The following is a 19,327-nucleotide window of genomic DNA, read 5'->3' as shown; positions in this document are numbered from 1 at the left end:
ACCTGTAGTTAATGCAGACACCACAGTTTAAGGTCTCAGTCCCACAAAACTGTTCCCTATTTCAAATTCCAACCACAAATGCAAGACCTCCTGTACGTCTAACCAACTGGCTATAAAGCAGGATTCACACAACCTCCTCCATGGGTTTGACAATTTGTTAAAACTATTTACAAAATTTAGGAACATATTTTATTTATGTTTACTGATTTATTATAAAGGATACAGATGGATAGCCAGATGAAGAGGTTAGTAGAATGAATTCTGGAAGAGTTCTGAGCAAAGGGGGATCTGTCCCTGTGGAACTGGGGTAAGCCACCTTCATGGCAAGTGAGTTCACCAATCCAGAAAGCCTTTGAACCTGTTGTTTAGAGTTCTTAGGAAGTTGCATTATGTAGGCATGACTGATTTAAACCACTGGCTATTGGTGAATAACTCAAACTCTGGCCTTACTCTCATCTCCGGAGGATGGGGACAGGACTGAATGATTCAATCCTCTAAGCATTGCTTGGTTTTTCTGGTGTCCAGCCTGATACTGAAGCTATCAGGCACCCCAACCACCAACCAACCACCAGTCATCTTAGTATATAAAAGATTTATTGCTTAGAAGAGTCTAAGGATTTTGAAGCTGCGTGCCAGCAATCTGGGACAAAGACCAAATATTAAAACAAGACTCTCCTATTACCCCTATCACTTAGAAAGCTACGAGCATTTTAGAAATTCTGTGTCAGGAAGCAGGGATAAAAACTTAATGTAGGCCGGGCACGGTGGCTTATGTAATCCCAGCACTTTGGGAGGCCGAGGCGGGCGGATCACCTGAAGTCAGGATTTCGAGACCAGCCTGGCCAACATGGTGAAACCCCGTCTCTACTAAAAATACAAAAATTAGCCAGGCGTGGTGGCAGGCGCCTGTAAACCCAGCTACTCGGGAAGCTAAGGCAAGAGAATCCCTTGAGCCCGGGAACAGGAGGTTGCAGTGAGCGGAGATCGCGCCGTTGCACTCCAGCCTGGGGGACAAGAGCAAGACTTCGTCTCAAAAAAAAAAAAAAGAAAAAAAGAAAACTTAATGTATACTTCTTATGATGTTGTAAATACCAACGTATTATTTCCAGAGGTTGAAGTAATTTTACCATATTTTTTTGTTTTGTTTTTAAAATGTTATATAGAATTTAGCTAAAATTATCTATACTTTATAAATTTTTTTCATAAAAATTATCTAGACTTTATAATGATCTGTATATGCACGTCATTATTTATATTTCTGATCCTCCATTAAAATTTTATTTTCTACTTCTTGCATAAATTTGGTGAATTTTTTAATTTCTTGCTATAGCCATCAAAATGGAGAAATATTTGTTAAGTCTAGTAGTAGGTTTATGGTAGCTAGTAAGTTACCTTCAGCATTTTTTATTTTGTAAATATTTCAAAATTTGAATGATTTTTAAAATAAAAATATAAAGTTCTCATTAATAGTCTCAAATGCTTAGATGATATATGTTCACTCTGGATATGTAGCAGCAGAGGCTACCTAGACGATGCTTTTCTAGTAGCTATTTACCTGAGACCAAGAGTCAGAGCAAACCACTTACCCATATGTAAGATCACTGCCCATGTTACAGCTGCTAATATTCCATTGGTCAAACAAGCCACAAGGCAAAGCCTAATTATGAAGAAATAGGAAAATGCTTCAGACTACAATGGGAGGAAAAATGAAATGAATATTTGATGAAGAGTAATCCATAGCAATCACAGTTTTATATTAGACATTTATTTCACTTTTTAAAAAGAACCTTTTCACCAACACTCTAAAATGAATCAAATGTTTTCAGTTTCCCTGCATTTATCTAGATGGTCACAACCAGAGGCAATGGCTTCAAAGGGTGTTGCTGACACATGTGACCTGTATATGTAGGTCATTATTTATATTTCTGATCCTGTGTTCAAATTTGAAAATGACATTCCTGACTTGGGTTGACATAACTCTTACATGTAGTTTGGTGAATGTTAGTTATATTCTGCCACTACCTGCCCATCTGGTGAGGTGTTTTTGTCTGAGCACACACTTTTCAATGCTATATAATGACCCTCAGTTTTCCTCAGCAGAATTTTTACAACCTTTATTTTTTTTCACAAAAATAGAAAAGTTTTACATTGGAGATCTTTTCTACCTATTCTTTTTTTATTCTTCACACCCCACTAGTTAGCTGGTCTTGCCCACACCCTTGACTTGAGGCATCCCATCAAGTTACTTACTGGTTGCTTTTCTTCACTCAAACTGTCAGTCTTCTTTTCTAGGCTCTTAGCATTTTATGTTTTCCTACTGACAGTGGGTGGTAGGGAGGCCTCTCTTCATATTTAAACATTCAGCTGTGTAAACTCTCTGTGCACCTCTAAAAAGCAGAAGTCTAATAGGAGTTTCATTTATTTCCTTCCTGATGGCTTCTAGAAATTATTTCAAAGAAATACTTCAAATTTATATCCTTTTCTGCTTAAATTTTGTTTGGGTTAAATTCAAATAAATAAAACATATATTAATGTCTATCTTAATATAAAGTAGAAAATGTTAAAAATTTCGTAAAACTACTTTTATGTAAGTTTTCTACACAATAGAACAGTTTTTTATGTATCTATAAATATACAGGAGCCTATATGCATCTAATATAACATATTAACTGTATACTCATAATTATGTATGGTGCATAAATGTAATATAATATTTCCTTCCTTTTACTCCAGTGTTAAAAGTAATTTTGCTATAAGTTTTCTAGAAATTTTTAAGTTTTTTTTTTTTTTTTTTGCAATTTAGATTACATCTCTTGATGAACAAATTGTGGTTGGCAGGATTTCTAAGCACTGGTCTGGGTTTTTAAGAGAGGCATTTACTGATGCTGACAACTTTGGGATCCAATTCCCTAGAGACCTTGATGTTAAAATGAAAGCCGTGATGATTGGTGCCTGTTTCCTCATTGTAAGTCTATTCCTGCTAATCTTGGTGACAGATGGCTTCTCTAGAATCATTCTGAAATACTTCAATAAATTATACATTTTAAGATTACCACTTAAAGTGTAAAGGTTTTATAAAATGTTCTCATTTAATCCCCGCACTGAAATTCTATTTGATTCTGATACTCTGGATTTATAGGTGGTTAGTTTATGTCTGAAGAGTCTACACACTTTCAAATGGCAAGAGAATAACTTTATATGCTAAGGAGAAGCTCTGGTTTGGGGTAGGGTTATTAAAAAATCAAATATGTTATTAGGAGAAAAATGTGAAGCTAGTCTTACATGGAATAAAACTCAGTGAAACACAGAAATTTCATCCTAACTCATTAAATTAAAACATCTAACATGGGATTATAAAGCGCAATAAGAGTATACATTCAATCAAGCCTCTAGAGCTAACTATCAATTTACAGGAAATACATGGGGTAAAGCAGTGATTCTGAATGTATATTTATATTAGAATTATCTAGAAACTTTTTTAAAACCCTCAAGTATCAGGCCATTCCCCACTTCAACTAAACAAGAAGCTCAGAGTCAGAAGTTTGTGTAGTGCCCCAGATGATACGAACATGCAGCCAAAGTTGAGGTTTATGGAAACAGAGAAATGGTCTTCAACCTTAGCTACACAGTAGAAACACCTGGGTAACTTTCAAACTCCTCATGTCCATCCAAATTTATTAAACCAAAATCTCTGGAGTTGGGATGAAGACTTCAAGCTGTTTAAAGCTCCCAGGTGATTCCAATATGCAATCAAGGTTTGACACACCAGATAGAGACCTTAAACATTAATTTGGTGAAATAATCAGAAAACCTTTACAGATAATATACAGCAAAAAGGACCCAGCTGCTTCAACAAGTAAATGCCAATGAAAATAATGGGATAAAGATTAAACGGGGGAAGCTGATGAAGATGGCTGAATAGAAGGCTGTGAGAATTATCCCCATTGCAGGAATTCCAAATTGAACAACTGTCCACACAACAGAAAGCAATTTCATAAGAACTGAAAATCAGTCAAATGATCATTGTACCTAGTTTAAAGATCACATTAAAAAAAGAGGCACTGAGGAGGGTAGGAAAGACAGTCTTGAATCACCTAAATCACTCCTCCCCCATAGCCAGCAGTGGCTTTCTGGTGGAGAGAGAAAATCTGTGTGGTTGGGGGAGGGAGAACACAGTGATTGTGGGACTTTGCATTGGAACTCTGTGCTTCCCTGTCATAACAGAAAGTAACAAGTGGCATGGCATTCATGGAGACAGCATATAAACCAGCCTTAGCCAGAGGGGCATTGCCCATCCCAGCATTCAGAACCTGAGTTCTGGCAAACCTCGCTACCATGAGCTAAAGTGCTCTGGGGTTCTAAATAAACTTGAAAGGCACTCTAAGCCACAAGGACCACAATTCCAGGGCAACTCCCGGTGCTGTGCTGGGCATGGAGCCTCTGGACTTATGGGTATATATAACCTAGTGAGACACCAGCCAGGGCAGCCCAAGGAGTGCTTGCATCACCCCTTCCCCAACTCCAGGCAGCACAGCTTGCAGCTCCAGTAGAGACTCCTTCCATCTTCATGAGGAGAGAGTAAAGAGGTCTTTTTCTTGCAACTTGGATACCACCCCCCTACAGTAGAATAGGACACTAAACAGAGTCCTGAGGCCCCCATTCGAGGCCCTAGCACCCAGACAATGTTTCTAAAGACACTGCTGGCCAGAAGGGAACCTGCTGCCTTGAAGAGAAGGACCCAGTCCTGCTAGGATTTAACACCTGCTGACTAAAGAGCCCTTGGGTCCTAATGTCTGTCCTATTGATAGCCAGGCAGTACTTGCCATGGGCATTAGGGGAAACTCTGAGACATGCTTGCTTCAGGTGTGGCCCAGCACATTCCCAGCTGTGGCAGATATGGGGAGATAACCCTCCTACTTGAGGAAAGGAGAGGGAAGAGGAGAGAAGATTTTGTCTTGCAGCTTGTATACCAGCTTGGCCACAGTGGGAGAGAACATCAAGTGGGCTCTAGAGTCCGTGTTCCAGGCCGTGGCTCCTGGATGGCATTTATGGACCTGTGCTGGGCCAGGGGGGAGCCCGCTGCCATGAAGGGAGATATTCAGGACTGGCATAATTCACCACAAGCTGACCGAAGAGCACTTGGGCCTTGAGTGAGCATCAGTGAACATAAGTATAAGCTAGGTAATACTTAACATCAATGGTAGCTAAACAGTATGTATTATGGGCCTGGGATGGTGGTGGCCAATGAGAAAGACACTTTTTCTTAAGGAAGTGGAAGAAAAGCATGGGAAGATTTTTTCCTTGCAACTTGGGTTCTAGCTCAGCCACAGAATAGAGCAGCAAGTAGATTCCTAAGGTTCCCAACTCTGGGCCCAGGCTCCTGGACAGTATCTCTGGACCTACCCAGGACCATGAGGGAACTTGATGCCCTGAAAGGAAGGATACAATCCTGACTGGATTTGACACTTGCCAATAGTAGAGCTCTTGGGACTTGAGTGAACATAGGTGGTAGCCAGATAGTGGTCATTGCAGGACTTAGACAAATCCAGTGCTGTGCTGGCTTTGAGTCTGACCGAGTTCAGTTCTAGTGGTGGTGGTCACAGGGGTTTTTGTGTCACCCTTCTCCCAGATCTAGGCAGCTCAGCACAGAGACGCTCCTTGTTGGGGGAAAGTCAGGGAAGAGAACAAGAGTCTGCCTGGTATTGCAGGGAATGCTTCTGGATTTTACCCAAGACTGCCAAGGGATTACCTCTATGAGTCTCCAAGAGCCACAGCATTACTAGGCTTGGGGTATCCACTAAAGTATATGTGGCTGCAGTAACCAAAAACTTAGATCAAAACACCCAAGTTCTTTTGAATACCTGGAAAGCCTTCCCAAGAAGGACAGGTACAAACAAGCCCAGACTGCAAAGACTGCAATAAACACCTAACTCTTCAATGCCCAAACATGAATAAACATCCACAAACATCAAGACCATCCGGGAAAACATGACCTCACCAAATGAACTAAATAAGGCACCAAGAACTAATCACAGGGAGGCAGAGATATGTGAACTTATGGACAGAGAATTCAAAACATAAGTTAACACAGAGGGGGAATTCAGAATCCTATCCGATAACTTTAACAGATAGATTGAAATAGCTAAAAAGAAACAAGCAGAAATTCTGGAGTTGAATAATGCAATTGATGTAATGAAGAATGCATCAGAGTCTCTAAACAGTAGAGCTGATGGAGCAGAATAAATAATGAGTGGGCTTAAAGACAGGATATTTGAAAATAGGCAGAGGAGACAAAAATAAAAAATAAAAAACAATGAAGCTTGCCTGCAAGATCCAAAAAACAGCCTCAAAAGGGCAAATCTAAGAATTATTTGTCCTAAAGAGGAGGTAGAGAAAGAGACAAGGGTAGAAAGTTTATTCAAGGGGATAATAACAGAGAACTTTTCAAACCTGGAGAAAGATATAAATATTCAAATACAAGAAGGTTAAAGAACTCCAAGCATATTTAACCCAAAGAAAACTACCTCAAGGCATTTTGTATTCAAACTCCCAAATGTTAATGATAAAGAAAGGATCCTAAAAGCAGCAAGAGAAAAAAAAATAACATAAAAGCAAGATCCAATACATCTGGCAGCAGACTTCTCAGGTCAGAAGAGAGTGGCTTGGCATATTTAAAGTGCTGAAGGAAAAAAAAAAGTTGATCATAGAATAGTATATCCAACAAAATTATCTTTTGAACATGAAGGAGAAATACAGATTTTCCAGGCAAACAAAAGCTGAGGAATTTCATTAATACCAGACCTGTCCTACAAGAAATATTAAAGGGAGTTCTTCAATCTGAAAGCAGATGTTAATGAGCAACAAGAAATCATCTGAAGGTGCAAAACTCACTGGTAATAGTAAGTACACAGATAAACACAGAATATTATAACACTGTGATTGTAGTGTGCAAACTACTCATATGCTAAGTAGAAAGACTAGAAGATGAGCCTATTAAAAATAAAAACTGCAACAACTCTTAAAGACATAGTATAATAACATATAAATAGAAACAACAACAAATTTAAAAATGGGACAATGAAATTAAAGTGTAGATTTTTTATTACTTTTCTCTTTGTTTGTTTGTTCATGCAATCAGTGTTAAGTTTCCATGAGTTTAAAATAGTGGGTTGTAGGATATTATCTGCCAGCCTCAGAGTAATCTTAAATCAAAAACGTAGAAAAGATACATACAGAATCAAAAGCAAGAAATTAAAACACTCCACCAGAGAAAATCCCTTTCTCTAAAAGGATGACAGGAAGGAAGGAAAGAAGGAAGAGAAGATCACAAAAATAACCAGAAAACAAAATAACAAAATGACAGGAGTAAGTCCTTACTTATCAATAATGGCATTGAATATAAATGGACTAAACTCTCCAATCAAAAGACATAGAATGATTGAATGGAAAAAAAAAAACAAGACCCAACCTACCTGTTGCCCTCAAGAAACACACTTCACCTCTAAAGACATGCATAGACTGAAAATAAAAAGATGGAAAAAAATTCCATGAAAATGAAGAGCAGGACTAGCTATACTTATACTAGACAATATATATTTCAAGGCAAAAACTGTAAAAAGAGGCAACAAAGTCATTATGTAATGATACAGGGGTCAATTTTGCAAAAAGATGTAACAATTGTAAATATATATGCACCCAATACTGGAGCACCCAGATATAGAAAGCAAATATTATTAGAGGTAAAGGGAGAAATAGACCCCAATACAATAACAGCTGGAGACTTCAACACCCTACTTTTCAGCATTGGACAGATCTTCCAGACAGAAAATCAACAATAAACATCAAATTGAATCTGCACTATAAACCAAATGGACCCAATAGATATTTTCAGAACAGTTAATCCAACGTTTATAGAATACACATTCATCTCATTAGCATATGGCTCATTCTCAAGGATAAACTATATGTTAGGCCACAAAAAAAGTCTTAAAGATTCTTTAAAAATATGAAATTATATTAAATATCTCCTCTGACCACAATGGAATAAAACTAGAAATCAATAACAAGAGGAACTTTGGAAACTATACAAACACATGGAAATTAAACAATATGCTCCTAAATTACCAGTGGGTAAATGAAGAAACCAAGAAGGAAATTAACAAGTTAATTGAAACAAATGGTAATGGAAACAGAACATACCAAAAGCCATGGGATACAGCAAAAGCAGTACTAAGAAGAAAGTTTATAGCATTAAGCCCCCATATCAAAAAAGTAGAAAAAAGTTCAAATAAATAACCTAACAACGAATCTTAAAGTGTTAGAAAAACAAGAGCAAATTGAACTCAAAATTAGTTCAAGAAAAGAAATAATAAAGTTCAGAGCAAAAATAAATAAATAAAATTGAAATAAAAAAATACAAAAAGATCAACAAGTAAAAATTGGTTTTTTGGAAAGATAAACAAAATCAACAAACCTTTAGCCTGACCAACTAAGAAAACAGAGAGAAGACCCAAATAAATAACATCAGAGATGAAAAAGGAGATGCTTTAATTGATACTGCAGAAATTCAAAGGATCGTTAAAGACTACTGTCAGCAACTGTATGCCAATAAGCTGGAAAACCTAAAAGAAATGGATAAATTTCTAGACACATATTGTCTACCGAGATTGAACCATGAAAAAATCTAAAACCTGAACAGTCAATAAGTAATAAGATCAAAGCCATAATAAAAAGTCTCCCAGCAAAGAAAAGCCCAAGACCCAATGGCTTCAGTGCTGAATTTTACCAAACATTTAAAGAATGAATACCAATCCTACTCAAGCTACTGAAAAATAGAGGGGGAAGGAATACGTGCAAACTTATTCTATGAGGCCAGTATTTCTCTGATACCAAAACCAAACAAAGACATATTTAAAAAAGAAAACTACAGGTTAATATGCCTGATGAACATTGATCCAAAAATCCTTAACAAAATACTAGCAAGTCAAAATCAACAATACATCAAAAAGATAATTCATCATGAGTGAGTGGGATTTATCACAGAGAAGCAAAAAGGGTTCAACATACATTTTGGATATAGCCACTTATCAGGTACATGGTTTGCAAATATTTTCCCCCAATCCATGGGCTGTCTCCTTACTGTGTTTATTGCTTCCTTTGCTGTGCAAAAGCTTGTTAACTTGAGGCAATTCCCTTTGTCTCTTTTTGCTTTTGCTGTCTGTGCTTTTTAGGTCATATCCAAGAAATCATTTCTCAAACCAATATCATGGAGATTTCCCCTATATTTTCTTCTAGTCATTTTACAGTACAGGTTTTACATTTAAGTCTTTAATCCATTTTAATTTTACTTTTGTATATGGTGTGAAATGAGGGTCAAAATCCATTCTTCTGTGTATATATATTTGGTCTTCAAAACACCATTATTTAAGGGTACTGTCCTTTCCTCATTGTGTGGTGGTGGTACCTTTGTCAAAAATCAATTGATTACAAATGTTTGGGTTTATTTCTGTGCTTTCCTTCCTGTTTCATTGGTCAGTGTGTCTCTTTCTATGCCAGTACGAAGCTGTTTTGATTCCTATATCTTTGTAATATATTTTGAAATAAGGTAGTATGATGCCTCCAGCTTTGTTTCTCTTGCTAAAGATTGTTTGGCTATTTGGGGTCTTTTGTGATTCCATACAAATTTTATGATTATTTTTTCTATATCTGTGAAAAATTCACTGGTATTTTGAGAGAGATGACATTGAATCTGTAGTTCCCTTTCAGTAGTATGGACATCTTGGCAATATTAATTATTCTAATCCAGAAACACAGAATATCTTTCCATTTATTTGTGCCTTTTTCAGTTTGTCTTATAGTTTTCAGTATACAGAATGTTTGCCTTTTTGGTTAAATGTATTCCTTAGTATTTAATATTTTTCGATGCTGTTGTAAATGGAATTGTTTTCTTAATTTGTTGTACATGGAATGAATTCAAATTACAAGAAGAGTTATATTACTAGAGAAGGACTGCAAAACATTAAATAAGAAAGATTGAAAAAGGATGATTTCAGGAGGATAAAAGTGACATTTACAGAAATTGCCATAGGATTAATTAAATTAATGCAGGTGTCAATAAATAAATAGGATTATAGGATTTAATTTCTATTAAAATAGATAGCTGAAGGTAGAGATCTTATACCTGTAGACTTTTCTCACATTACTTATTATAGTTAATTTTTCTTATTTAACAGACAATTAACTGTGTTTCATCAGATCCCTTAGCATTTCTGCATCTGATCTCTGTTTGGTTTCTGAGAATTCATTTCTGTATTTTTGTTTTTATCCAGGACTACATGTTTTTTGAAAGAACTAGGTAATGACTGGACTGTCAGAGTGTGGGAGTGGATTAATGTAAGTCTCCTCAGAAAATTTGAAGTCTGTGTTGATTAGGATTATCTAAAAGAAAAATTCAGTGTTTTTTTCTTTTCTTTATTTAAATTATTTACACCTGTGTGAGTTAAGCTGTGATGCTTGTACCTCTGAGTATATAATTTCACTTTTCAAATTCTAATATTTATTTTATTTATAACTGGGTTATAAATGTTTTATATACTTTATTAGATTATTCATTGTATATATGGGGAAAAGAATATAGGAATTTTTAAATTTAGATACAAAACTTCCTTTGAAAGACTACTTGAATTATAATCTGGGTTTCCATTTTATAAGCAAAAATTAAAGCCTTATTAAAGGAGTCTTAATGTATCATTATATTTTATTTTTTAAAGCTAGTTATAATTTATTTTATGTAAAAATTAATATGCAAATACTGTGTACTCAGAAAACAACTTAAAAATTGACACAATTTCAGTTTCTTTTACCATGCTAAATATTTAATATGCATATTCTCAAGCAAAAGTAAATGTGAATTTTTTTTTGTTTTTGAGATGGAGTCTAGCTCTGTCACCCAGGCTGGAGTATTTTTTAATCTTCAGAAAAGCACACTATATTTACCTTCTCCTATCAGCTAACCTAGTACTATAAATAAGGTTTTCGTAATGACTACATGATAAATTAGCAATTTTTTATGGTTTTCAGTAAATAAAGAAAGACATGACTGTGTGAGTCTATCCAAAAGACAGACTCATTCTAAAATTTGGTATTGTTATCACTTTTGAAGTTGTTTATTACCACATGGAATGGTTAGCTCCTGTATTCTATCATTCCCAGAATATGTTAGTTACAAGATTAATCAGGTGTAAATGAAATAAAAAATATGTGTATCTTTACAAAGCATACTTCATTAGTGGTCTTAGGTTATTTTATGCCAAAAATCAAATTCCTAAAGTAAAATTTATTGATATAGTTTTTGAATATTTTATTTTTGTTATTAAAAAAAACTGGATAACCCATTCAGGTGGCATTATGATCCTACACGTTTACCTCCTTTAAAATCACCTTTAAGGAGGAGGTTCCAAGATGGCCGAATAGGAACAGCTGCAGTCTACAGCTCCCAGCATGAGCAACCCAGAAGATGGATGATTTCAGCTTTTCCAACTGAGCAAATGGCACACCAGGAGATTACATCCCACACCTGTCTCAGAGGGTCCCATGCCCATGGAGCCTCGCTCGCTGCTAGCACAGCAGTCTGAGATCAAACTGCAAGGTGGCAGCGAGGCTGGGGAAAGGGCGTCTGCCATTGCTGAGGCTTGAGTAGGTAAACAAAGCAGCCAAGAAGCTCAAACTGGGTGGAGCCCACTGCAGCTCAAGGAGCCCCATCTGCCTCTGTAGACTCCACCTCTGGAAGCAGGGAATAGCTGAAGAAAAGGCAGCAGAAACTTCTGTGGACTTAAATGTCCCTGTCTGACAGCTTTGAAGAGAGTAGTTGTTCTCCCAGCACAGAGTTTGAGATCTGAGAATGGACAGACTGCCTCCTCAAGTAGGTCCCTGACCCCTGAGTAGCCCAACTGGGAGGCGCCTCCCAGTAGGGGCCAATTGACACCTTATATAGCCAGGGACCCCTCTGAGAAGAAGCTTCCAGAGGAAGGATCAGGCAGCAACATTTGCCGTTCTGCAATATTTGCTGTTCTGCAGCCTCCACTGGTGATACCCAGGCAAACAGGGTCTGGAGTGGACTTCAAGCAAACTCCAACAGACCTGCAGGTAAAGGTCCTGACTGTTAGAAGGAAAACTAACAAACAGAAAGGACATCCACACCAAAACCCCATCTGTACGTCACCATCATCAAAGACCAAGGGTAGATAAAACCACAAAGATGGGAAGAAACCAGAGCAGAAAAGCAGAAAATTCTAGAAATCACAGGGCCTCTTCTCCTCCAAAGGAATGCAGCTCCTCGCCAGCAATGGAACAAAGCTGGACGGGGAATGACTTTGACAAGTTGAGAGAAGAAGGCTTCAGATAATCGGTAATAACAAACTTCTCCGAGCTAAAGGAGGATGTTCAAACCCATCACAAAGAAGCTAAAAACTTTGAAAAAAGATTAGATGAATGGCTAACTAGAATAAACAGCATAGAGAAGACCTTACATAACCTGATAGAGTTGAAAACCATGGCACAAGAACTACGTGATGCATGCACACAGTACCCAATTTGATCAAGTAGAAGAAAGGGTATCAGTGATTGAAGATCAAATGAATGAAATGAAGAGAGAAGAGAAGTTTAGAGAAAAAGAGCAAAAAGAAATGAACAAAGCCTCCAAGAAATATGGGGCTATGTGAAAAGACCAAATCCACGTCTGATTGGTGTACCTGAAAGTGACGGGGAGAATGGAACCAAGTTGGAAAACACACTTCAGGATATTATCCAGGAGTACTTCCCCAACCTAGCAAGGCAGGCCAGCATTCAAATTCAGGAAATACAGAGAATGCCACAAAGATACTCCTCGAGAGGAGCAACTCCAAGACACATAGTTGTCAGGTTCACCAAAGTTGAAATGAAGGAAAAAATGTTAAGGGCAGCCAGAGAGAAAGGTCGGGTTACCCACAAAGGGAAGCCCATCAGACTACCAGCGGATCTCTCGGCAGAAACTCTACAAGCCAGAAGAGAGTGGGGGCCAATATTCAACATTCTTAAAGAAAAGAATTTTCAACCCAGTATTTCATATCCAGCCAAATTAAGCTTCATAAGTGAAGTAGAAATAAAATACTTTACAGACAAGAAAATGCTGAGAGATTTTGTCACCACCAGGCCTGCCTTACAAGAGCTCCTGAAGGAAGCACTAAACATTGAAAGGAACAACCGGTACCAGCCACTGCAAAAACATGCCAAATTGTAAAGACCATTGATACTAGGAAGAAACTGTATCAACTAATGAGCAAAATAACCAGCTAACATCATAATGACAGGTTCAAATTCACACATAACAATATTAACCTTAAATGTAAATGGGCTAAATGCTCCAATTAAAAGACACAGACTGGCAAATTGGATAAAGAGTCAAGACCCATCAGTATGCTGTATTCAGGAGACCCATCTCACATACAGAGACACACATAGGCTCAAAATAAAGGGATGCAGGAAGATCTACCAAGCAAATGGAAAACAAAAAAAAGCAGGGTTTGCAATCCTAGACTCTGATAAAACAGACTTTAAACCAACAAAGATCAAAAGAGACAAAGAAGGCCATTACATAATGGTAAAGGGATCCATTCAACAAGAAGAGCTAACTATCCTAAATATATATGCATCCAATACAGGAGAATCCAGATTCATAAAGCAAGTCCTTAGAGACCTACAAAGAGACTTAGACTCCCACACAATAATAGTGGGAGACTTTAACACCCCACTGTCAACATTAGACAGATCAAGGAGACAGAAAGTTAACAAAGATGTCCAGGAATTGAACTCAGCTCTGCACCAAGCAGACCTGATAGACATCTACAGAACTCTCCACCCCAGATCAATAGAGTATACTTTCTTCTCAGCACCACATCACACTTATTCCAAAATTGACCACATAGTTGGAAGTAAAGCACTCCTCAGCAAATGTAAAAGAACAGAAATTATAACAAACTGTCTCTCAGACCACAGTGCAATCAAACTAGAACTAAGGATTAAGAAACTCACTCAAAACTGCTCAATTATATGGAAACTGGACAACCTGCTCCTGAATGACTACTGGGTACATAACGAAATAAAGGCAGAAATAAAGATGTTCTTTGAAACCAATGAGAACAAAGACACAACATACTAGAATCTCTGGGACACATTTAATGCAGTGGGTAGAGGGAAATTTATAGCACTAAATGCCCACAAGAGAAAGCAGGAAAGATCTAAAATTGACACCCTAACATCACAATTAAAAGAACGAGAGAAGCAAAAGCAAACACATTCAAAAGCTAACAGAAGGCAAGAAATAACTAAGATCAGAGCAGAAGTGAAGGAGATAGAGACACAAAAAACCCTTCAAAAAAATTAATGAATCCAGGAGGTGGATTTTTGAAAAAATCAACAAAATTGATAGATGACTACCAAGACTAATAAAGAAGAAAAGAGAGAAGAATCAAATAGATGCAATAAAAAATGATAAAGGGGATATCACCACTGATCCCACAGAAATACAAACTACCATCAGAGAATAAACACCTCTATGCAAATAAACTAGAAAATCTACAAGAAATGGATAAATTCCTGGACACAAACACCCTCCTAAGACTAAACCAGGAAGAAGTTGAATCCCCGAATAGACCAATAACAGGTTCTGAAATTGAAGCAATAATTAATAGCCTACCAACCAAAAAAAGTCCAGGACCAGATTCACAGCCGAAGTCTACCAGACGTACAAAGAGGAGCTGGTACCATTCCTTTTGAAACTATTGCAATCAATAGAAAAAGAGGGAATCCTCCCTAACCCATTTTATGAGGCCAGCATCATCCTGATACCAAAGCCTGGCAGAGACACAACAAAAAAAGAGAATTTTAGACCAATATCCCTGATGAACATCAGTGCAAAAATCCTCAATGAAATACTGGCAAACCAAATCCAGCAGCACATCAAAAAGCTTATCCACCATGATCTAGTGGGCTTCATTCCTGGGATACAAGGCTGGTTCAACATAACACAAATCAATAAATGTAATCCATCATATAAACAGAACCAAAGACAAAAACCACATGATTATCTCAATAGATACAGAAAAGGCCTTTGACAAAATTCAACAGTGCTTCATGCTAAAAAGTCTCAATAAACTAGGTATTGATGGGACGTATCTCAAAATAATGAGAGCTATTTATCACAAACCCACAGCCAATATCGTACTGAATGGGCAAAAATTGGAAGCATTCCCTTTGAAAACTGGCACAAGACAAGGATGCCCTCTCTCACCACTCCTATTCAATATAGTGTTGGAAGTTCTGGCCAGGGCAATCAGGCAAGAGAAAGAAATAAAGAGTATTCCATTAGGAAAAGAGGAAGTCAAATTGTCCCTGTTTGCAATTGACATGATTGTATATTTAGAAAACCCCATCATCTCAGCCCAAAATCTCCTTAAGCTGATAAGCAACTTCAGCAAAGTCTCAGGATACAAAATCAATGTGCAAAAATCACAAGCATTCCTATACACCAATAACAGACAAACAGAGAGCCAAATCATGAGTGAACTCCCATTCACAATTGCTTCAAAGAGAATAAAATACCTGGGAATACAACTTACAAGAGATGTGAAGGACCTCTTCAAGGAGAACTACAAACCACTTCTCAACGAAATAAAAGAGGACACAAACAAATGGAAGAACATTTCATGCTCATGGACAGGAAGAATCAGTATCATGAAAATGGCCATACTGCCCAAGGTAATTTATAGATTCAATGTCATCCCCATCAAGCTACCAATGAACTTTCTTCACAGAATTGGAAAAAACTACTTTAAAGTTCATATGGAACCAAAAAAGAGCCCACATTGCCAAGACAATCCTAAGCAAAAAGAACAAAGCTGGAGGTATCATGCTACCTGACTTGAAACTATACTACAAGGCTACAGTAACCAAAACAGCATGGTACTGGTACCAAAACAGAGATATAGACCAATGGAACAGAACAGAGCCCTCAGAAATAATACCACACATGTACAACCATCTGATCTTTGACAAACCTGACAAAAACAAGAAATGGGGAAAGGAGTCCCTATTAAATAAATGGTGCTGGAAATACTGGCTAGCCATATGTAGAAAGCTGAAACTGGACCCCTTCCTTACACCTTATACAGAAATTAATTCAAGATGGATTAAAGATTTAAATGTTAGACATAAAACTGTAAAAACCCTAGGAGAAAACCTAGGCAATACCATTCAGGACATAGGCATGGGCAAGTACTTCATGACTAAAACACCAAAAGCAATGGCAACAAAAGACAAAATTGACAAATGGGATCTAATTAAACTAAAGAGCTTCTGCACAGCAAAAGAAACTGCCATCAGAGTGAACAGGCAACCTACAGAATGGGAGAAAATTTTTACAATCTACCCATCTGACAAAAGGCTAATGTCCAGAATCTACAAAGAACTTAAACAAATTTACAAGAAAAAATCAAACAATCCCATCAAAAAGTGGGCGAAGGATATGAACAGACACTTCTCAAAAGAAGACATTTATGCAGCCAACAGACACATGAAAAAATGCTCATCATCTCTGGCCATCAGAGAAATGCAAATCAAAACCACAATGAGATACCATCTCACACCAGTTAGAACAGCAGTCATTAAAAAGTCAGGAAACAACAGATGCTGGAGAGGATGTAGAGAAATAGGAACACTTTTACACTGTTGGTGGGACTGTAAACTAGTTCAACCATTGTGGAAGACAGTGTGGCAATTCCTCAAGGATCTAGAACTAGAAATACCATTTGACCCAGCCATCCCATTACTGGGTATATACCCAAAGGATTATAAATCATGCTGCTATAAAGACACATGCACACATATGTTTATTGCAGCACTATTCATAATAGCAAAGACTTGGAACCAACCCAAATATCCATCAATGATAGACTGGATTAAGAAAATGTGGCACATATACACCATGGAATACTATGCAGCCATAAAAAAGGATGAGTTCATGTCCTTTGTAGGGACATGGATGAAGCTGGAAACCATCATTCTCAGCAAACTATAGCAAGGACAGAAAACCAAACACCACATGTTCTCACTCATAGTTGGGAATTGAACAATGAGAACACTTGGACACAGGATGGGGAACATCACACACCAGGGCCTGTCATGGGGTGGGGGGAGGAGGGAGGGATAGCATTAGGAGATATACCTAATGTAAATGACAAGTTAATGGGTGCAGCACACCAACATGGCTCATGTATACATATGTAACAAACCTGCACATTGTGCACATGTACCCTAGAACTTAAAGCATAATAATAAAAGTAAATAAATAAATAAAATCACCTTTAAAAAGAGCACAGCAAAAGAAAAATTGAATAACTAAATCACTATTGGAAATAAAACAAAATGAAATGACTATCTTGTAAAAATAAATAAAATCATTTGTTTCCATTTGTTCTTAATTTTTAGGGATTGAATTTTCTCTTCTAATTTTATTTTTGTATATATTAAGGATCTATAAATTTTCAGGGCAAAATTATATCATATATATATAAAAGTCTACGTAAGTACATAGAGATGTTTTCATTCCTTTTACTAGTTGCATAGTATGTCATTAAGTGGCTATGTCATGGTTTCTTCAAACAATTCCCTACAATTGGACTTTCATTTTCCTTGAAATTTTTTACGATTCCAAGTAAGCTTTCATGAATAAACAGGCATACATATTTTATATTTTTCCTAGTGCATATTTAGAAGTGATTTGAAAAGTGGAATATCTGTTCAAATTATCCTTCATAGAATTTATTTATCTATGAATTCCCATCAGCAATTTAGAACAGTGTTCAGTTGCCCAGAGCCATTCAGGTATATATTATTATATTTTTGTGTGGTTTCCAATACAGTGAGATATGTTATCCTGACATAGTTAGATGTTTTATTATCTCATTTTCAATAAAGTTCAGCATTAAAAAAGAAAGGGAAGACATATAATATTTTGTAGTAAAAACTGTACCAGTGTTAGAAACTAGGATTTCCAGCTGTCAGAAACTTAAAGGCATTTGTAATTTGTTTTGTAGGGAAGACTGAATTGAGAGAGGGGACAGCCAACCCACAATTTACTTCATGCAAAGAAAAGTATGCTTAGGAAATAAGGGTATCCCTTTCAGCTTCAGCAAACTCCTCCAACAGCCACTCTCCCCATAAGTGTTACCACCAGCAGAACTCTACCAAAGCCAATAACCCCAAATGGCAAATGATGGATGAGAACATTGGTATAGCAGTGGAGCTACAGAAAAAGCAATGTCTAGATGACCTCCCAGCAGCCTAAATAATTCATCAGATGCCAGATTCGAATGATGAAGGGTACCCAGGGCACTCATCTCTAGCATATGCTTAGTACAGACAGTATGCCAAGTCATGTGGAGGTATTTGTATGTGGCTTTAGTTGTGCCAATTAGAGAAGGGGAGGGCTTGCAAATATGGCAGTCAGATGCAAAACCAACCCAAAATGAGGATTAGAGGTACTGACATTATCTCTTTTACAACCATGTCTTACTTTCCTTTCTTCTCTCTCTCTGCATAGGATTCCGGATCTTTGGCTAGGCAAAATGAAACTATAACTGATCTAAACGGTTCCTTCCTTCTTCTACTGTGCAAGGAAGATGTGAGGAAAAACTCGCACACTATCTGTGGAACTCATTTAAATTCAAATACTAGATAAACATTTCGCATTGAATATTTACATGGAGAAAAATCATCAAACATCAACAATTATCAAGTTAATTAATAAAAATACTAGGTATTGCAAAAAAGGCTTAATTTGAATTTTAGTGAGATTTGAGAGAATGGTGTGTATTTGTTTCTGAAACAGGCATACAGAAAAAAGAACATTCTGATGTGCCAAATTTTAATAAAATTGAAAAATATGATGACCCTATTTTAAAGTATGATGGAGGCACCAGAACAACAGATTGCATAAAACAGATAGCTAACACAATAAATTAAAAAATAGGTTTTGGAAGTTCTCCCAGAAGTAAGATTAAACACTGAATATAAAGAAAAAAGTTAAGACCTAGCAAAAAAATATGTGAATTTCAATTCATGCACAATAAGAATTCCAGAAGGAGAAATCAGTTGGAGGCAAGAAAATATATTGTTAATGTAAAAAAATTTATTTGCAATCAAGACATACTATAGTCTTTAAATTAATGGATTTACCATAAAGCAGACAAAAATGAATGAAAATGACATACTTATGATTATTTTTCAAAAAACA

The 19,327-nt window shown here is 36.8% G+C and overlaps 1 protein-coding gene across 23 annotated transcripts in view; it reads left to right on the top strand.

Annotated features, from left to right (window-relative positions):
- The window catches only part of PLSCR2 (phospholipid scramblase 2), a 62,828-nt gene extending 43,965 nt beyond the window's left edge, over window positions 1-18,863 (top strand). For all 23 annotated transcript variants that reach the window (XM_016942125.4, XM_016942126.4, XM_063807258.1 and 20 more), the window contains 3 exons: window positions 2,804-2,965; window positions 10,329-10,392; window positions 18,635-18,863. In XM_016942125.4, the coding sequence (XP_016797614.3) occupies window positions 2,804-2,965; window positions 10,329-10,358 (192 nt within the window). In that variant the 3' untranslated portion in view covers window positions 10,359-10,392; window positions 18,635-18,863. The remainder of the gene's footprint in view (window positions 1-2,803; window positions 2,966-10,328; window positions 10,393-18,634) is intronic.
- The last annotated feature ends 464 nt before the right edge of the window (window positions 18,864-19,327 follow it).

Source organism: Pan troglodytes, chromosome 2 (assembly GCF_028858775.2).
Source record: "Pan troglodytes isolate AG18354 chromosome 2, NHGRI_mPanTro3-v2.0_pri, whole genome shotgun sequence".
NCBI lineage: Eukaryota > Metazoa > Chordata > Mammalia > Primates > Hominidae > Pan > Pan troglodytes.
The sequence above is the reverse complement of the archived record's forward strand: the minus strand, read 5'-3'. Positions and strand labels throughout refer to the sequence as shown.